At 43.3% G+C, this 20,277-nt stretch overlaps 1 protein-coding gene across 1 annotated transcript in view; it reads left to right on the top strand.

Annotated features, from left to right (window-relative positions):
* Nucleotides 1-10,199: 10,199 nt before the first annotated feature.
* The window catches only part of ADCY9 (adenylate cyclase 9), a 72,533-nt gene continuing 62,455 nt past the window's right edge, over nucleotides 10,200-20,277 (top strand). The window contains exon 1 of the mRNA XM_077274606.1: nucleotides 10,200-12,021. Within this exon, the coding sequence (XP_077130721.1) occupies nucleotides 10,347-12,021 (1,675 nt within the window). The 5' untranslated portion in view covers nucleotides 10,200-10,346. The remainder of the gene's footprint in view (nucleotides 12,022-20,277) is intronic.

Genomic DNA, 20,277 nt, shown 5'->3' with positions numbered 1-20,277 from the left:
AACACAGTAACTCCTCCCACGCGGAGCTTTATTATAATCTCCTCAATACCACCATAGACCGGGGCTGCACACACGGCTTTTCTAGTGTGATATCTCCTCATTATATTGTCACACGACAGATTGTGTCCACAGGAATACACTGACTGATAATACTGCCATATAGTGACTAAATATAACCGCCATACAGACACTGTATAATACCGCCATATAATATTTTGCTGTGCCCATGGATTATGTGAACGCTGAACACTTCTGCCACCATGTGGCCAATCGGTGAAGTTCTCAAGTCAGTATAAAGGAAACAATGGTTATCAGGTAGCATGCACATTCCTGTAAGAAATAATGGAGGCAGTACTGGACTCATGAGTATAAAACCCTACAACTAAATTCTGAATGAATAATAAAACAAATAATAGACATAAATTAAAGAATCCAAAGCAATTGTTGAGAATACAAAATTAAAGCAATTTAAAAAGACGGCGGATGGACGTTCATATAATCGACGTGATATTGATTATAATAGTGCAATTAATAAAAACAGCCACAGGGTGGTGATAGTGAGACAAAATGCTAATAGTTCAACAGTATAACTAGACCAAACACCTGACAACCAGGTAGTCATATAGTCCTTGCCTGCAATCAAGCTCTGTGCACCTCTGGGGTCATTTTTTTTACTTACATGCACATATTTGGGGCTAAAAAATAATTTTATCCAATTAGGTTACATTAAAAATGTTGCATCGTTTTGTTTTTACATCTCTCATTATGAAAGCGGGGGTTGTAGAGCACTCGATAAAATGAGGAATGGGGATGTGGCAGAGGCTTATTAGAAACTGGGCGTAGTAACCCTCAGATATTGGGACAGAATGGGTCACACCATCACCAATGTCCAGCACACAACCAGTGATCCCGCCGATTGAAAAAAGAGCTAATACTTCTTGGATGGAGACATACATGTTAAAGCCACAAAAAGAGAACTTAGAAATTCTCCAAAATTATTAAAAAAAAACAGCAGAAAAAAGGCAGAAATGTTTACCTGCCCACGCCTCCAAACAAATGCACTATCAGGGTGCAGCGGACCCAATTAAAGATGGCGGCAGCACAGGTGCAGCAACACCAATTAAATAATCACTCTCAACCTACCAATCCATGGAGGGGGTGGATATTTGGTATATTAGTGCACAAACATCTGTATGCGGCACTGTTCACATAATGTAATAATATCTCCATCCTGTAATGATATCCCCCTTATGTAATAATGTCCTCCATCTTGTAATAAAGTCCCCCATCTTGTAATAATATCCCCTTCCTATAATAATGACCCCTGTCCTGTAACAATATCCCCATCCTGTAATAGTGTCTTCCTGTCCTGTAATAATATCCCCATCCTGTAATAGTGTCCCCCTGTCCTGTAATAATATCCCCATCCTGTAATAATATCCTCATCCTATAATAATGACCCCTGTCCTGCAACAATATCCCCATCCTGTAATAGTGTCCCCCTGTCCTGTAATAATATCCCCATCCTGTAATAATATCCACATCCTGTAATAATGACCCCTGTCCTGTAATAATATCCCCATCCTGTAATAATGTCCCCATCTTGTAATAATATCCCCTATCCTGCAATAATTTCCCCATCCTGTAATAATGACCCCTGTCCTGTAATAATATCCCCATCCTGTAATAATGTCCCCCTGTCCTGTAATAATATCCCCATTCCTGTAATAATGTCCTCATCTTGTAATAATATACCCTATCCTATAACAATATCAACCCATTCTGTAATAATGACCCCTGTCCTGTAATAATATCTCCATCCTGTAATAATGTCCCCTTCCTGTAATAATATCACCATCTTGTAATAGCATCCCCTATCCTGTAATAATATCCTCCATTCTGTAATAATATCCCCTTCCTGTAATGATGTCCCCATCTTGTAATAATAATACCATCCTGTAATAATATCAGCATCGTCTGCATGACAACCAGAGGTCTCCTGGAGACCTCTATGGTTGTCAGTGCTGGATTGATATGAGCGCCACCCAGTGGTCGGCGCTCATAGCAAGTCAGTAAACCAGCTCCATAGAGGCGAACTGATCATCGCCTGTATGTAGCAGAGCCGATCGGGCTATGGCAGATTCTAGTCTCCCATGGAGGCTATTGAAGCATGCCAAAAGTTAAAGAAAAATGTTTTTTAAAAATATATAAAAGTTCAAATCACCCCCCTTTTGCCGCATTCAAAATAAAACAATAAAAAAAAAATCAAACCTACACATATTTGGTATTGCCGCGTTCAGAATCACCTGATCTATCAATAAAAAAAGGATTAACCTCATCGCTAAACAGCGTAGCGAGAAAAAAGTCAAAACGCCAGAATTACGTTTTTTTTGGTCGCCACAACATTACATTAAAATGCAATAATGGGTGATCAAAGATCGTATATGCACAAAATGGTATCATTAAAATCGTCAGCTCGGCACGCAAAAAATAAGCCCTCACCTGACCCCAGATCATGAAAAATGGAGAATGGCGCAATATTTTGTTTGTTTGTTTTTAGCAGAGTTTGGATTTTTTTTTCACCACTTAGATAAAGAAGAACCTAGACATGTTAGGTGTCTATGAACTCGTAATGACCTGGAGAATCATAATTCTAGTAGTGAACCTAGCAAAAAAGCCAAACAAAAAAACAGTGTGGGACTGCACTTTTTTTGCAATTTCACCGCACTTGGAATTTGTTTCCTGTTTTCTAGTACAAGCCATGGTAAAACCAATGGTGTCGTTCAAAAGTACAACTCGTCCCGCAAAAAATAAGCCCTCACATGGCCATATTGACAGAAAAATTAAAAAAGTTATGGCTCTGGGAAGGAGGGGAGCGAAAAAGGAAAACGCAAAACTTAAAATAGCTCCAGAGGTGAAGGGGTTAAAAAAAAAAAGGATTCCTCTCACCTGTCCCTACTCCAACGAAATGTCAGTTTCCTGCCACATAGCAGGTGCAGAGGGGTTTGGCGGCGTGTGGCAGTGATGTCATCTGCCGGCCATGACGGGAACGAAGTCGCCAGCTTCCTGCTCCTCATAGGCTGCGGCTTGTATAGATATTGCGGCGCGGTGACTCTGTGCGCCGCAGCACATTTCCACTGAATGTTCGTTCTCTCTCTAGATTTCGTAGGTCACAGGAAAGATATTTACTTCCATAGACAAAATGTCAATCTACTCAGTCATCTATGGGGAGAACTAAAAAAATTGTTGATTCACGGAAGCCCTTGTATTGACTCATGGAACCACAGGACTCCTTCACAAGTGTTGTGGACTTCTTATATATGCAACGTGGTGTTTTGTGTCCATGAACTGTATTTAAAAGAGAACTTTTCACCTATAGAGAGACACATTACTTCTACCCATCAGAAGAGAATGGAATGTCCCCCGCTAATATAACAAGCCGCCCCTGCTGAACCCCCTTCTGCTATAGAAAGCCCAACAAAGCGAAGATTTAGGAGAATTTTTCCTGAAAAGTCGTTGCTTCTGTCTCTTGTCACCTGCTCATTTGCATATGTCCCAGAGAGAACTGTGATTGGTGACACAGGAGCTTAGCAGTTACTCCAGCCCCGCCCATGCGGAGCTTTACTATGGTCATCTCACTGCCACCGTATATCTGAACTATACACAACTTTTTCAGGTTATGATGTTTCTTGCAGATACTGCTGGAGGAAAAAATTGCTATTGAAGAGGTAACCAGGACGTAAAATTGGGTGACTCCCTGGAAATCCAGGTGACTTGACTACATGTCTGGGTTTAGGCTATCACACTAGAATGCTAGAGAGGCCTCAGATAGGTCCATGACCTCTTCCATTTGGAGATGACTTGCTGCTGAAGACAAAATAAGTCAAAATAGTTACAGCATGGCCCTAAGAATTTCCGGCAACATGTTGCAGTCAGATGTCTTCTTGGGAAGATCTTCTTGGTGAACATTATCAACAAGTCATTGTAAGGCCCTATTTACATCACATTAAGGTCACAGGTTCATCACTCATACAGGAAATCCTTCAGGACTCACGAAAAATGGGATTCAGGCTTGCCTAAAAAGAACCCTTCACTTTAACGAGGCAGACAGAGTAATTCTACCTGGTCTTCAATCTGGCCATGTACGTCTTTTTTTAAGAGATGTGGTAGATCAGCTCACTCGGCTGTACATGGACGTAGACATTGGAACACTGCAGCTTTAAGAACTTCCTTTGGTTTATTACGGACAGCATAAACCAAGGTGTGGTAAAGAAAATACAGCCCTCTGGGCAAAACAGGAAAAACAGAACAAAATGGTAGCAGAAAGCACAGTCCTTCTGAGAGCAGGGTTCCTCCTGCTCACAATTTCTCTGGAGTGTTCCTCTCCAGACACTGAATACTCTGCTGCCTTTGGAGGCCAGCAACTTAAACCCCAGATCATACCCTGGGGTGGAGATAAGGTGGACATCCTCCCACCCGCTCTATGGATGTCCACATAAAAGCCAACCCATTAAACAAATTAATGCGCTGGAGGAAAAACTCTGAGTTTTATATCACTGACGGCCATTAGGCATAGTGAAACATCTCCCCTCCAGCACTTTACCAGTGACTTTGTCACGGAGGGCACAATTGGGATGGACACCATCGGAATAGAGGCCAGACAAAGTGACTCCAGGCTCATTGGGGCAAGTCCGAATCCAATTTTTCCAGAAGGAACTCCTCTCAAATGATGTGAACAGGGCCTAATGGACTTTCTCTCCAGGACTGATGTACTTTTTTATAAATACAACCTTTGTCCCCATCTTCTAAGAATACGCCGAGACTCCATCGCCATCTTGTACAGCTGTCCCCCCTCCTTTGTAAACAAACCTTTTCTGCTTCAAGGATCTAAAATAAGCCTCCTTGCAGGGGGCAGCTTCCGTCTGGGCAACAGATGGCTAAGCGAACACAGAAGGAATATTCAGCCTCATGGAGGCCACGTCCCGAGATTCTGCAGTATTTCCTATCTCATGGAAATGAGACGCGGGGACTCGAACATATTATTTGAGCACACCGGTCACTCGATTAGCACTTGAGCATGCTCAGATAACACCTTATCCCAGCACGGTCGCTCATCACTAATTACGTGAAAGAGAAAATCCTCCTTATAATTATTTATAAAATAGTGAATTCATATGAAAAGCTCCTTCCATCGCCATAAACGAGCTTCTAAACCCTTAATCTTATTTTATAAAGTACGGAGGATAATCTGTGATAATTAGAAGGATTATGGCCAGAATTTTGGTGCATAAGTCATTTTTATTATTTCGTGTATTGATGTCCACTCTGAATCTAATATAGTTTGCTATGGATATTCATTACTGATATTCAGTATGAGAAACTGTAGGATTGGGCCGAGAGGTTTCAGATCTTCAACTACTTGTGCAGCTCCGCAACTGAGCAGTTCCTGCCACTGCAGACACAGCGGACAGCTGATCAGCGGGGGTGTCGCACGCCACCGATCAGACATTGATGACCTATCCTAAGGATAGACCATCAACATTAAAGTCCCGGACAACCCCTTAAAGGCCTTGTTCACAAGTTATTTTTCGTGAGCGGAAAACGTAGCATTTTACAGTATCAGCTAAACAAAAGAGAATGAAAAAATATCATGCACATGCTATGTGAATCAGGCTTAAGTGAATGCGACCTCTTCGGTGGTCGGCTGAATGTCTAGATTTCTAATAGTCTACACATAATGGTTTATTAAAGGGAATCTATCATCAGATTTTTGCTTTGTATTCAGAGAGCAGCATGTTGTAGGACAGAGACCCTGATTCCAACCATGTGTCACTTACTGGGCAGTGTGCTGCTGTTTCAATAAAAATCAATGTTTTATAAGCAGGAGATTATCACTACAGGACTAGGTGTCTCGTGGTCCAGCCACACCCCCAGCATTGATTGGCAGCTTCTTACAGTGTACACAGAAAACAACCAATCAGTGATGGGGGCGTGGTTATACAGAGCTCAGCATTCTAGATATGCAGCAGAGAAAACTGTGATTCTATCACAACTGCTGCACCCAATAAGCTAAGTGATACATCGCTGGAATCAGGAGCTCTGTCCCTACGTCGTATTACATAGTATAAACCTCATGTCCGATTCCCTTTAAGTCAATGGCTCATCAAGTTTAAATGATCAATTTTTGTGCCCACCAACACTAGTCACATGATGAGACATCTGAAGACTTTGAATCACTTTAACATGATTAATCCACATGAAAGTCAATAGATACTTTCCATTACTGCTGCAAAACTAGACGTAGCGTGACAGTTTACACTTCTAAAGAGGTTAAACTATTGTGTAAGTGTTGCAAAAGCTGTGACAAGTGCCATTGAATTCGATTTTAGACATTATGCAACTTAATGTATTGTTATATCAGTATGATCAGTGTGGAAACTCTGGTTCTTATTATATAACCCTTTATAGCCATTGTATTTTATAAACATGAAGTTCCACAGTATGTCCACCAGGGGGCGGTATTTACCTATCCAGTAAAAAGACTGAAGAACAGGACATGGTCTAAAAGGATTTTGTTGTCACCTATGCAGAAATTCTGAAGAAGGAACATCAATTATTCTCACACTAAAAATATCAGAGGCGTAAAACACTGAGATGATAAGTAATAAAATCTAAACTGTCTCCTTTCCTGAGAAATGGCAACCTCTCCCGGCATATAAATCTAGCCAAATGGGTGTGGTCCTAAACCTATTCTCTGTGAACACCTCCTTGAAGACTACGCCCAGTTGACTAAAAAAGACTAGATTTATACCCATGGAAGAAGGGGTCATATCTCGGCAACAGAGAAAAGCAGGAACAAAAAAAATAAAACAAGGAGAATGCCAGCATTTACACCAGGTTTAAAATAAATGAACTTTTATGGCAAGTGACAAGTTCTCTTTAAAGTGATTTGCAGCATTTCTAGTTTAATAAAAAAATATAGTAATTTTGTGGTTTTATTTTGTCCCCAATGGTGTTGCTGGTAAATTATGTTAATTGAGGAAGGATTTGGAGAGAATCAGTCTCCTTCTACCTCTGGCAGCTAACTTCCTTTTTATCCTGCAGAAGGAGGTTTTCTGCCATGCTACTGCTGAGACTTTGCTCCTGTCCTGACAAGCAGGCGGAAAATGATTTCTAAAAGCTGCAGTGATTAGAGACCTGGCTGGGGGTAGGAATGATTGAGCACGTGTGACCACTAGAACTCTGCTCGTTAGGTGGACGTGCACCTTGCTATACACTTTGAACACTAGGTGGAGCCCTTCTATGTAAGTAAATGGCAAATATTCATCATTTTCTATGAATATGACATTTGTCAGCAGCCAGTCACGGTCTATGAGTGCAGTACATGTTCTGATGACACGCTCCCGGGCTATAGAAAGCAGCAGGGATCATGGGACGATTGTATTTTATTAACGGCATCTGGTCAATGTGAGTTCTGGATGTTTGGGTTAGATAAATAAATGGCGCAGGGCGGAATTGCCAGCAAATGTAATTATACCTATAAAAACTACTTACCGTACTTACAATATGTGTAAATAGCTATAATCATTACCGGCCCGACCGGCAACTGACAGTGACAGGTAGCAGCAAAATACACAGACTTGGCATACTGGATTATCAAATATTCTGCATTATTGGACATAAAATGCAAATATCAAATATCTCATCTAAATCTTCTGGTTAATAAAAACCCTAAGAGATTTCTGGACTATCAGATGCCAGAGCAAAGGAATTTTACTGTACTTTATTTCTATATTTTTTTTTATTTAGGAATCAAGTAAATAATCTACAACTGACCACTGAGATGTAAGAGGCCATATAATTACTTTTTTTTTTTTTACATTTATTAAGTGAAGATGATGGATTTAGGTAAGTTTTAGGCAGTGCACTTTACTGTTACCATATGTAAATTAGTTTTTTTTTTTTTTTGTGTATGTGCTTTTGTGCTTGGAAACCATCAGCAAGCAGGAAGAACAGTCCTCCTCCTACTTGCTGATGGTTTCCAGATTTCGTTTTTCAAGGTACATAGAGAGAAAACAGAGGAAAACAAAAAAGGAAACCATTGATTGCAGGTTCGGGTGCCCTAATAAAATATGTAAAATATTTTTTTAAAAATTATATAAAAGTTCATCATCCGCCATATTTTTCTGGAGCAGAAATAAAGACCTAAAAATATGAACATATTTTAATATCGTCTCGTGCGCATCTGTTCGAACTAATAACTAACAAAGTGGCAAAAATTGCTGTTTTTTTTTAAATTACTTTGCCTCCCCAAAAAAACTGGAATAAAAAAGATCAGACAGTCATATGGACCCCGAAATGGTAAGTTAAAAAATATCAAAATGGCAGAATTGCTTTTTTTTATTATTATTATTATTATTATTATTATTATTATTTTGCCTCCTCCCCCAAACATTTGAATAAAAGGAGATCAGAAAGTCATATGGACCCCAAAATGATAAGGAAAAAAATATCAAAATGGCAGAATTGCTGTTTTTTTTATAAGTTTGCCTCCCCCCAAAAAATGTAATAAAAAGGGATCTGAAAGTCATATGGACTTCAAAATGGTATGGAAAAATATTAAAACGGAAAAATCACTTTTTTTTGTCGCTTCGTCTTCCCAAAAAATTAAATGACAACATTTTGACCGCCAAATTGTAAATGTAAGATCTACAGCCCGTATCACCAGAAAAAAAACAGCTTGTACTGTAAAAAATATGAAGAAAAACCCACGGGGGCCCTTAAAAACCTAGAGCCGGTGCTGACAGCGGGCATACTAACATCTTGACGTCTCCATGTTCATAAAGGGTGGTCCAGAGCTGAGGGGGACCCCTTTTAGAAAAGGCCGGCATCACTCAAATAAGGCTATGTTCACATAAGGAATCCTCAATGTTCGGATTCATGGTACGTAGGTTACCACGGATTGATGGCGGGACTGATCGGGTTCTGTTTGCTGAGGAAGAAGGATTCCGCCATATTCAGCCGACACTATATACGGCCAGTAGAAGTCGATGGGCACTGCACGCGTGGGCGGTATAGCATTCCTGACGCTTCTTTCTTAATTATTATCATTTAGCGGCCTTCGGAATGATGACTTGATGGATGATCGCTCTGTAGGAAGATCGATCTTGTGCGAGCCTAGATAGGTCCACCAGGGTCAGACCTCCATATTATCGAATGACAGTATCACGTCGATGCTTCCATTACCTAAGGTGACGTTACATTACAGGGAAATCGGAAACAGCCCTCGATTCCTTTTGTATGTCACGGCCATGTGCAGGAAAATAATAAAAAACCTACATAAGCGTCCTCCATATCTATGTAACACATGAGGAACACTTAATGACTTTGCATCCGTTTTATTCTCTCCTTTCGCATTTTTCCCCTTGAAATCACATATCTGCGGTTCTCTTTCCTCAGCCTTTACCCCTTTTCCCATCTCTCTCCTCCTCCCTTTCCTCACTGCCTGCCCCCATTCACTCTCCTCCTCCTCTTCCCCCCTCCTTGCTCAACCCAGCATAGGAAAATCAGCCAGGAAAGCGAGAAGAGCGAGCAAGCGGCCTGTCTGTGTACTGGTGTGAGGCCCCTCATGTCTGGCCAAAGAGAACTGGAGCTTCAGATCCCTCCTGTGTGCACCCCTAACCACCAGGAGAGGGGAACCCCAACCTGCTACATAGACAGCGAGTGATCGGGAGCCAGAGACCACTGCAAAGCCATTGCCTAAAGAGGGATCCAGAAGAAAGACTGCAATTGACATCTAGGACCCCAAAAACAAGAGGGATCCTCAGGAAATTGCTTCTGTATCTTATGCATTGATTCCGTCAACATGTCATCCTGGGAATACTGGAATATTTTCCTATAAAGATGGAGCCCCCCCTAACATGGATGGAATATAATGTATATTATTTTCTCCCTCCGGGAACACAATACTGAGTGAGCTACTCCTAAATATCACCAAGAGGAAGGAGATGATCGGCGGTAGGGTCTACCGTCTCTTCTGGGGTGTCTTTCCGACATATTAATGTATGGACTGCATTGCCTTACTCTGGCGTGGACCGTCTACATCTGGAGATATCTGCTTTCTTGAATGACTGTATTTAGCTACCAGAAGAGACAGACAGGAGAGGCTACTTTGCATGGAGGCGCATGTGAGTGTTGCCTCAGGCAGGCTGAAAGCTGTCAAAACCCTTCTGTTAGTCTGTAGCTGAAGGTTAGGAGGGGGCGGCAGTGTTATTGGTGGTGTTGGAAGGGGGTGTGAAGTGGAAAGGAAAAAAAAAAAAGTCCCAGGAAAACTATATATCGACAATATGGCTTCCCCGGTGAACCAGCAGCTGCTGCATCATACGGAGGTGAGGTGTGATGGCAGTGGGGACAACACTAGTGTAACTGTAAAAATTAACAGGCAGCACCACCAAGCACCTTCAAGACGTTGCAAGTATAGCATATCATCCAGTTGCAGCTCGGGGGAGTCGGGAGTCAAGAAGGGTGGAGGAGTCGGGGGTGTTAGAAGGCAGAAGAAGCTCCCCCAACTTTTCGAAAGGTCAACATCCAACTGGTGGAACCCAAAATTTGATTCCAGTAACCTAGAGGAAGCCTGCGTGGAGAGATGCTTTCCCCAGACGCAGCGCAGGTTTCGCTACGCTCTACTGTACCTCTCCGTCTCTGCGCTCCTGTGGAGCATCTACTTTGGTTTCCATATGAAAGCCAAACTTATTGGCTACCTTGTACCAACCCTGTGCTTCCTTGTGGTGTGCCTAGGCTTTTTCTTCTTCACCTTTACTAAATCCTACACTCGTCACTGCACGGCAGTCTCCTTACTTGTCACATTGCTGGTCTTTGCCTTGACTTTGGCCTCTCAGTTCCAGGTTCTGACTCCTAAAGCTGCCCGCAATGATCTATCCAACGTTACTTCCTTCTTAATTTCTACTTCGACTTCTTGCTTGTCCCAAGTTGGCAGTTTCTCCATTTGTGTGGAGGTTTTGCTCCTTCACTACTCAGTCATGCACTTGCCCTTGTACCTCAGTGCCTGTCTTGGGGTAGTTTACTCTATACTTTTCGAGACCTTTGGCTACCACTTTCGTGATGAAGGATGTTTTGCTCCTTTAGCTGATAGAATGGCTCATTGGGAACTTTTGAGCAAGGCGCTATTGCATGTGTGTATTCATGCTATTGGGGTCCATCTCTTCATAATGTCTGAGGTCCGATCACGCAGCACTTTCCTAAAGGTTGGCCAGTCCATCATGCATGGCAAAGATCTAGAAGTGGAGAAAGCCCTCAAAGAAAGGATGATTCATTCTGTCATGCCACGGATTATTGCTGATGACCTGATGAAGCAGGGTGATGACGAGAGTGAGAATTCAGTAAAGAGGCATTCGGCGTCAAGCCCTAAAAGTCGCAAAAAGAAATCTTCTATCCAGAAGACCCCAATTGTCTTCAGGCCCTTCAAGATGCAAAGAATAGAACAAGTAAGCATATTATTTGCCGATATTGTAGGATTTACGAAGATGAGCGCCAACAAGTCTGCTCATGCCCTTGTGGGACTTCTCAATGACCTGTTTGGCCGTTTTGATCGTCTCTGTGAGGAAACAAAATGTGAGAAGATCAGCACCTTGGGTGATTGCTACTACTGCGTGGCAGGATGCCCTGAGCCACGGGCAGATCATGCCTACTGCTGCATTGAGATGGGCCTTGGCATGATTGAGGCTATTGAGCAGTTCTGCCAGGAAAAGAAAGAGATGGTCAACATGCGTGTCGGTGTACACACTGGAACGGTGTTATGCGGTATCCTTGGCATGCGGAGGTTTAAATTCGATGTGTGGTCAAATGATGTCAACCTTGCCAATCTTATGGAGCAGCTTGGTGTGGCCGGCAAAGTGCACATTTCTGAGAAAACGGCAAAATATCTGGATGATCGATACTTGATGGAAGACAGTTTGGTGGTGGAACGAGTTGGGCAGATTGTAGCGGCCGATCAGCTGAAAGGTAAGACCTGTCCCATTAAAATGCTATTTTGCCTATATCCTAATTATTTGTTCAGAAACAATAACCTTATTTACAGTAATGTGATTTTAGAACTAAACTGACAGCCCCATCACTTGACATTAGATTACGAGGAAGTCAAAACTACCACAATATATAATTGAATTACCGAGGATTATTTTATTCAGTGGTTTAGATCTTAGCCAAACTTCTCGTGGCGATAAATTCTCCCTTTGAACATTGACAATTTTGAGTGTTATAATTTTCTTTGAGGAGGTCACCGAGAATTACCGTAGATGCCTATCTGGCATTGCTTTATCCTGTTCATTTGTATTAGATATTATGTAATATGGAGTAATGTCTAATCCCATCCTGATAATCCTCTATCAGGAGATCATGATATATTACTCTATAAATGAGCAAAGCGCTATGTAATCTTGTCCTGATAACCTGGATCCAGGAAATCACTTTGTAGTCATTTAGTCTATCCACATAGTCATATTTTCCCGTAATGTCAAAGAGACTTCCCTCAAAAAAGGGAGACCTCTCAGAGTCCTGGAAGAGTTGACGAGTCTCCCAGATTACCAGTTGTGGCATTAGTAGTTCGGGGTTGGTGGCATCTGGTCCACGTCTCCATCAGTGATCCACTAATGACATCTTAACAGAAAGGCCACTGTGGCTGCCACTCATATGTGGCACCAGTGGCCAAGTTTGCACATGAAGTACGGTAGATCTTTTGCCTAGAGTCCCTGGTCTCTTGGCGCGAGAGATCACCACTTTTAATTCTGTCCCCCAGTTATTTCCGAAGTCCCCAAAAACAGATGGTGGTCCTTTTATTGCCATTGATTTGCTCGGATCTAGGGCACTTCGCTTTTACTGATTTAGAGGTTTCCTGTGGCCGTCGTTGTTAAGAGGGCACTGTGGTTGTCACGATTTTATGGAGCACATTGATTGGCACTATTATGGGCTATGTATAGAAATCTGGAGGCCCTATAGTGGAAGTCCAAAACTTGAGCCTCCCCAACCCCATAGTCCCCCAGCTGCCATTAAACAACCTACTGATTTCCCACAGGGATCCAGTGGGATATATAGTTCCCACACACACAAATATAACCCCTTAGACGCTATGGTCGTTGTTCATTATGGCATCTAAGGGGTTTAACTACTGCGATCAGAGCTAATGCTAATTGCGAATCACGGAAACTCGATTGGACATGTTTTCAGGGCATAATACCTGAAATAGCGGGAATTACCATATGTCTAAAAGTTTTATGATTTCGTATTCCCTGTATGATAATCCGTAAGGAAAAAAAATTCCTAAAATGTGATCCAAAGGAGTCAGGAGATCCCATTACATGTCCCTCATTCACAGACTGACTGATCTCGCTCGATAATCCAAAATTGGAGGATCACGTTATACTATACCTAAAACTAATTTGCTCTGACTGTTAATCCTCAGCATGCAGATTACCGGAGATCACTATATATTACATACATTCCTAGAACTCGCTAATCCTGCTTTATACTCCACAGTTGGGGTATTTCTCTATATCATGACACTGTTTATAATCCAATTCTTCATAACTATAGTATCAGGTATTCGACTATAAATGATAACCTACAGTATAGATTACCATGATTGATTCCTGTGGATTCATGATCCGCTGCTGGGTGTTAGTATACATATTTAGCGTGTCGCAGTAGGTGGCTGACGAACCCATGACACGTGTGTGGAAAGTGGCACATGTGAACATTGTCCTGGCATTATTGGGTGGTGGGGTCATGAGTCACATCCAGAGCTCAGCTGCTCCTGCGGCTCTTTTCCTGCCGCCATCTATCGCACCACACTGGTTACATTCTTCCACCCAGATGCAGAACTCCAAAATATATTTTATTTTTTTACTATCACTGTTATGGGGGTCCTGTGGCTAGCACTATTATTAGAGTTTTGTGGGTGACCGAGTTATAGGGATATTGGTGGCACTGTTACAAGGGTTTAGTCACTGGCACTGTTATGAGGGTTCTATGGTTGGCACTGTTATGGATGTCCTATGACTGGCATTGGTATGAGAGTTTTACCGCTGCCACAGTAATGAGGAGCCTGTGCCTGGTACTGTTATGTGTGTGCTATGCCTGGTACTGTTATGTGTGTGCTATGCCTGGTACTGTTATGTGTGTGCTATGCCTAGTACTGTTATGAGGGTACTATGCCTGGTACCGTTATGACAGTACTATGACTGATACCATCTGAGAGTTATTTGGCTGATACAGTTATGAAGGTTCTATAGGTGGCATGTTTATGTAGGTCCTGTTTTGTGGGTCTTGTGGCCGACACTTCTACAGCAGGCACTGTTATGAGGGCCCTGTGGCAGGTACTGTTATTATATTGTCCTGTGGCTGGTACTGTTATCATGGTGCTGTGGCTGGCACTGTTATCAGGGTTCTGAGACTGGCATTGTTATGAGGGTTATGTGGCTAGTATTCTTATGAGGGTCCTTGTGGCTGGCACTGTTATCAGGGTCCTGTGGCTGTCGCTGTTATCAGGGTCCTGTTTTTGACACTGCTATGATGGTTCTGTTGTTCGCAATGTTACATGAGTTCTGTATGTGGCATTATTATGAGGGTCCTGTGGCTGGCTCTGTTACTGGTGTCCTATGGCTGCAACTGTTATGACGGTTCTGTGACTAGTATTCTTATGAGGGGTCTGTGGCTGGCACTGTTAAGAAGACCTTGTCGCCGACACTGTTATCTGGGTCCTGTGGCCCCCACTGTTATCAGGGTCCTGTGACTGGCACTGTTATCAGGGTTCTGTGACTGGCACTGTTATCATGGTCCTGTGGCTGGCACTGTTATCAGGGTCCTGTGGCCTGCACTGTTATCAGGGTTCTGTGACTGGCACTGTTATCAGGGTCCTGTGGCCGGCACTGTTATCAGGGTCCTGTGGCCGGCACTGTTATCAGGGTCCTGTGGCCGGCACTGTGATCAGGGTCCTGTGACTGGTACTGTTATCAGGGTCCTGTGGCTGGCACTGTTATCAGGGTCCTGTGGCTGGCACTGTTATCTGGGTCCTGTGGCCCCCACTGTTATCAGGGTCCTGTGACTGGCACTGTTATCAGGGTCCTGTGGCCGGCACTGTTATCAGGGTCCTGTGGCCGGCACTGTTATCAGGGTCCTGTGGCTGGCACTGTTATCAGGGTCCTGTGACTGGTACTGTTATCAGGGTCCTGTGGCTGGCACTGTTATCAGGGTCCTGTGACTGGTACTGTTATCAGGGTCCTGTGGCTGGCACTGTTATCAGGGTCTTGTGGCTGGCACTGTTATCAGGGTCCTGTGATTGGCACTGTTATCAGGGTCCTGTGACTGGCACTGTTATCAGGGTCCTGTGGCCGGCACTGTTATCAGGGTCCTGTGGCCGGCACTGTTATCAGGGTTCTGTGACTGGCACTGCTATCAGGGTCCTGTGGCCCGCACTGTTATCGGGGTTCTGTGACTGGCACTGTTATCATGGTCCTGTGACTGGCACTGTTATCAGGGTCCTGTGGCTGGCACTGTTATCAGGGTCCTGTGACTGGTACTGTTATCAGGGTCCTGTGGCCGGCACTGTTATCAGGGTCCTGTGGCTGGCACTGTTATCAGGGTCCTGTGGCCGGCACTGTTATCAGAGTCCTGTGACTGGCACTGTTATCAGGGTCCTGTGGCCGGCACGCACTGTTATCAGGGTCCTGTGGCCGGCACTGTTATCAGGGTCCTGTGACTGGCACTGTTATCAGGGTCCTGTGGCTGGCACTGTTATCATGGTCCTGTGAGGCACTGTTATCAGGGTCCTGTGGCCGGCACTGTTATCAGGGTCCTGTAACTGGCACTGTTATCAGGGTCCTGTGGCCGGCACTGTTATCAGGGTCCTGTAACTGGCACTGTTATCAGGGTCCTGTGGCCGGCACTGTTATCCAGGTCCTGTGGCTGGCACTGTTATCAGGGTTCTGTGACTGGTACTGTTATCAGGGTTCTGTGGCTGGCACTGTTATCATGGTCCTGTGGCTGACACTGTTATCAGGGTCCTGTGGCTGGCACTGTTATCAGAGTCCTGTGACTGGCACTGTTATCAGGGTCCTGTGGCTGGCACTGTTATCAGGGTCCTGTGGCTGGCACTGTTATCAGGGTCCTGTGGCCGTCACTGTTATCATGGTCCTGCAACTGGCACTGTTATTAGGGTCCTGTGGCTGGCACTGTTATCAGGGTCCTGTGGCTGGCACTGTTATCAGGGTCCTGTGACTGGAACTGTTATCAGGGTCCTGTAACTGGCACTGTTATAAGGGTCCTGTGACTGTCACTGTTATCATGGTCCTGTGGCCGGCACTGTTATCAGGGTCCTGTGGTTGGCACTGCTATAAGGGTCCTGTGGCTGGCACTGTTATTAGGGTCCTGTGACTGGCACTGTTGTCAAGGTCCTGTGGTTGGCAATGTTATAAGGGTCCTGTGGCTGGCACTGTTGTCAGGGTCCTTTGGCTGGCAGTGTAATGAGGGCCATGTAGCCAGCACTGTTATAAGAGCCCTGTTTTTTACAATGTTATGAGGGTTCCATATGTGGCATTATTATGAGGGTCCTTTGACTGGTCCTGTTATTAGGGTCCCATGACTGACCCTGTTATTGGTGTCCTGTAGCTGACACTGTTATCGGGGCCACATGCCTGGCACTCTTACGAGAGTCCCGTGGCTGGTCCTGTTACCGGGGTCCTGCCACACAACGCCCATATTATTATTTTATTATTAATATTATACATTTTTATAGCGCCATTTATTACATGGCGCTTTACATGTGAATATGGGGCAAATATAGACAAATCCATTAAACATGAGCAAAAAACAAGGCACACGGGTACATAAGGAGGGAGGACCCTGTCCGCGAGGGCTCACAGTCTGCTATTATACCGCAATATATGGTCCTTTTAGGGTCAGCGCGCACGGGATCTAGACCATGACTGTAAAAGTTACGGCGTAGTGATGGTGAAACTAAAAGGGTTAAAAGTCCCGCATTGCAGACCATTTACGCCCCGCCATCCCACTGCTCTAGATTCTTACCGCCTGTGGTCTCAGCCTGTAGGATCCGCTCACTTGTGGTTGTACCACAATCATTATATTTTGAACTTTCTAATAGGATTTTAAGCTGCGTAGCAAAATGAATACTATAAGTAATTAGAAAATGGTTTTACGAGGTCTGTATTGCAATGAACGCTGTACGGTGGTGTTATTTGGTGCACTAGATGGCTGTTTTAGAAAGACTGTGGTCAGGATTGTAGGATAAGTGGTTGCTACTATGTGATATTTTACGTGGCGGCTTTAAAGAGATTGTTCAGGCCAGAAAATCAGTCATAAATGATAAATCCAACAAGTTCTATTTCTGTGTTCTGTACGTAGACAGTAGATGGCACTAGAGGGACCTTCTGAAGGAGAGCTAATTTGCATAATTTTTGGGAACACTTAAACAACACAGTGTAACTCCAAGTCAAGTCACACGTCTGTGAAATCAACCTGTCCACTTAGGAAGCAACACTGATTGTGAATCAATGTCTCCTGCTGTTGTGCAAATGGAATAGACAACAGGCAGAAATGATAGGGAATTAGCAAGACGACCCCTATAAAGGAGCAGTTCTGCAGGGGTGAGGGTGACCACAGACCATTTCTCTGTTCTCATCTTATTTGGCGGTTGTTTTGGTCACTTTTGCATGTTATCATTGCTCTCACCCTTAGAGGTACAGTAACATGAGGCGGTGTCTACAACCCACAGAACTTGCTCAGGTAGTGCAGCTCATCCAGGATGGAACATCAATGCGAGCTGTGGCAAGAAGGTTTGCTGTGTCTGTCAGCACAGTGTCCAGAGCATGGAGAAGATACCAGGAGACAGGCCAGTACACCACGAGATGTTTAGTGGGCCATAGGAGGGCAACAACCCAGCAGCAGGACCGCTGCCTCCTTCTTTTTTACAAGGAGGAACAGTAGGATCAGTGCCAGAGCCCTGCAAAATGACTCCAGTAGGCCACTAACATACATGTGTCTGATCAAACTGTCACAAACAGACTCCATGAGGATGGTATGAGGGTCTGACGTCCACAAGTGGGTGTTGTACCTTCAGCCCAACTCCATGCAGGGCCGTTGGCATTTGTCAGAGAACACTAAGACTGCCAGATTCGCCACTGGCGCCCTGTGCTCTTCACAGATGAAAGCAGGTTCACACTGAGCACATGTGACAGATGTGACAGAGTCTGGAGACGCCGTGGAGAACGTTCCTCCATGGTGACCGGTTTGGCAGTGGGTCAGTAATGGTGTGGGGAGGCATTTCTTTGGAGGGCCGCACAGCCCTCCATGTGCTCGCCAGAGGTAGCCTGACTGCCATTAGGTACCGAGATGAGGTCTTCAGGCCCCTTGTGAGACCATATGCTGGTGCAGTTTGGCCCTGGGTTCCTCCTAATGCAGGACAATGCCAGACCTCATGTGGCTGGAGTGTGTCAGCAGTTCCTGCAAGATGAAGGCATTGAAGCTATGGACTGGCCCGCCCGTTCCCCAGACCTGAATCCGATTGAACACATCTGGGACATCATGTCTCTCTCCATCCACCAACGTCACGTTGCACCACAGACTGTCCAGGAGTTGGCGGATGCTTTAGTCCAGGTCTGGGAGGAGATCCCTCAGGAGACCATCTGCCGCCTCATCAGGAGCATGCCCAGGAGTTGTATGGAGGTCATACAGGCACGTGGAGGCCACACACACTACTGAGCATCATTTCCTTGTTTTAAAGCATTACCACTGAAGTTGGATCAGCATGTAATTTGATTTTCCACTTTGATTTTGAATACCATTCCAAATCCAGACTTCCATGGGATATTCATTGTGATTTACATTGATAATTGTTATATTTTATAGTTCTGAACACATTCCACTATGCAATGAATAAAAATTTGCAACTGGAATATTTCATTCAGTGATATCTAGGATGTGGTAGTTTACTGCTCCCTTTATTTATTTATTTTTAGTAGTATATATATGTAAAATATGCAAATATATATTTGTGCAAAGAAAAAAACTATATCTATGTACATATGTAAACAATATATATATATATATATATATATATATATATATATATATATATATAATAAAAAAATGCGGTATATGCAAAAATAAATATATGTGTAAAGAAAAATATTAAATATATATGTGTGTACATATATAAACAATATTCATATGTAAATAAAATATATTTATATGTATTTTTTTTTCACATATATACAGCCCTCTGAGAAGTACTGGTTCTCATTAAAGAGAACCTTCAGGCAGTGATTAGTGGGAAAAATTATGCAAATTAGCTCTTCTTCAGAAGTTCCAACGCCACCTACTGTCCACATATAGATGGACAATATTACATATATATACAGTATATATTATATGTAATGTGTCAGATGCCTATCCATGGTATAGAAAGAAAACTCAAGTTTCTTCCTGGTGTCTAGATTCCTTGTGTAGAATGTGATCACAATAGTTTGGGATTTTCCACGCTTGATTACATCTCACAGGAGGAATTTTGTTTATTTTATTTATGCAAATTTTGTCTAATTTTATCATTTTATGTGCCACCATCTTTACGTAACCTACGGCTCGTTTGGTTCAACTTTTTCACCTCGTCCTTGTTTTTTTTAATTTATTTATTTTTTTATTTTGATATCTATATATATATTTTAAGTGTTATCAAAACAAGGAAATGATTTACATAATTGCTTGTCCTCGTTTTGTAAACACATTGCAGGCAGCGGCATGATGAACAAATAAGGGTATTCCAAGTCCGTCTGTTTACACAACGCGTGACACTTAAAAATCCACCTCCGGTAATGTCTGAAGATACGCAGCGCGCTCGGAACGCCGCACCAACCCCCGGACGAGGATGGATCATCGTTTATGTCATTGCTGTAATGTCTATTGTCTGTACAAGTCCCCTCTATAAGTTGGAAAGCGCTGCGGAATATGTTGGCGCTATATAAATAAAATTATTATTATTATTATTATTATTATTATTAATTGCAGTATTTTAGAAAATTAGATCTTAACGAGAGACATTCCGGAGCATCTTTTCTTAAAGTCCTGCTTTGTGCTGTCCCTCTGTTATTCCTCCTGGAAATATATGAATATATTGATAACTGGGTGTCACCAGTCCCTTTTGCTGGGAGTTGTAGTTTCACAATAGAAGCTGCTGGAGGTTGTTAGCTCCCT

The sequence above is a fragment of the Ranitomeya variabilis genome, chromosome 7 (assembly GCF_051348905.1).
Source record: "Ranitomeya variabilis isolate aRanVar5 chromosome 7, aRanVar5.hap1, whole genome shotgun sequence".
Classification (NCBI taxonomy): domain Eukaryota; kingdom Metazoa; phylum Chordata; class Amphibia; order Anura; family Dendrobatidae; genus Ranitomeya; species Ranitomeya variabilis.
The sequence above is the reverse complement of the archived record's forward strand: the minus strand, read 5'-3'. Positions and strand labels throughout refer to the sequence as shown.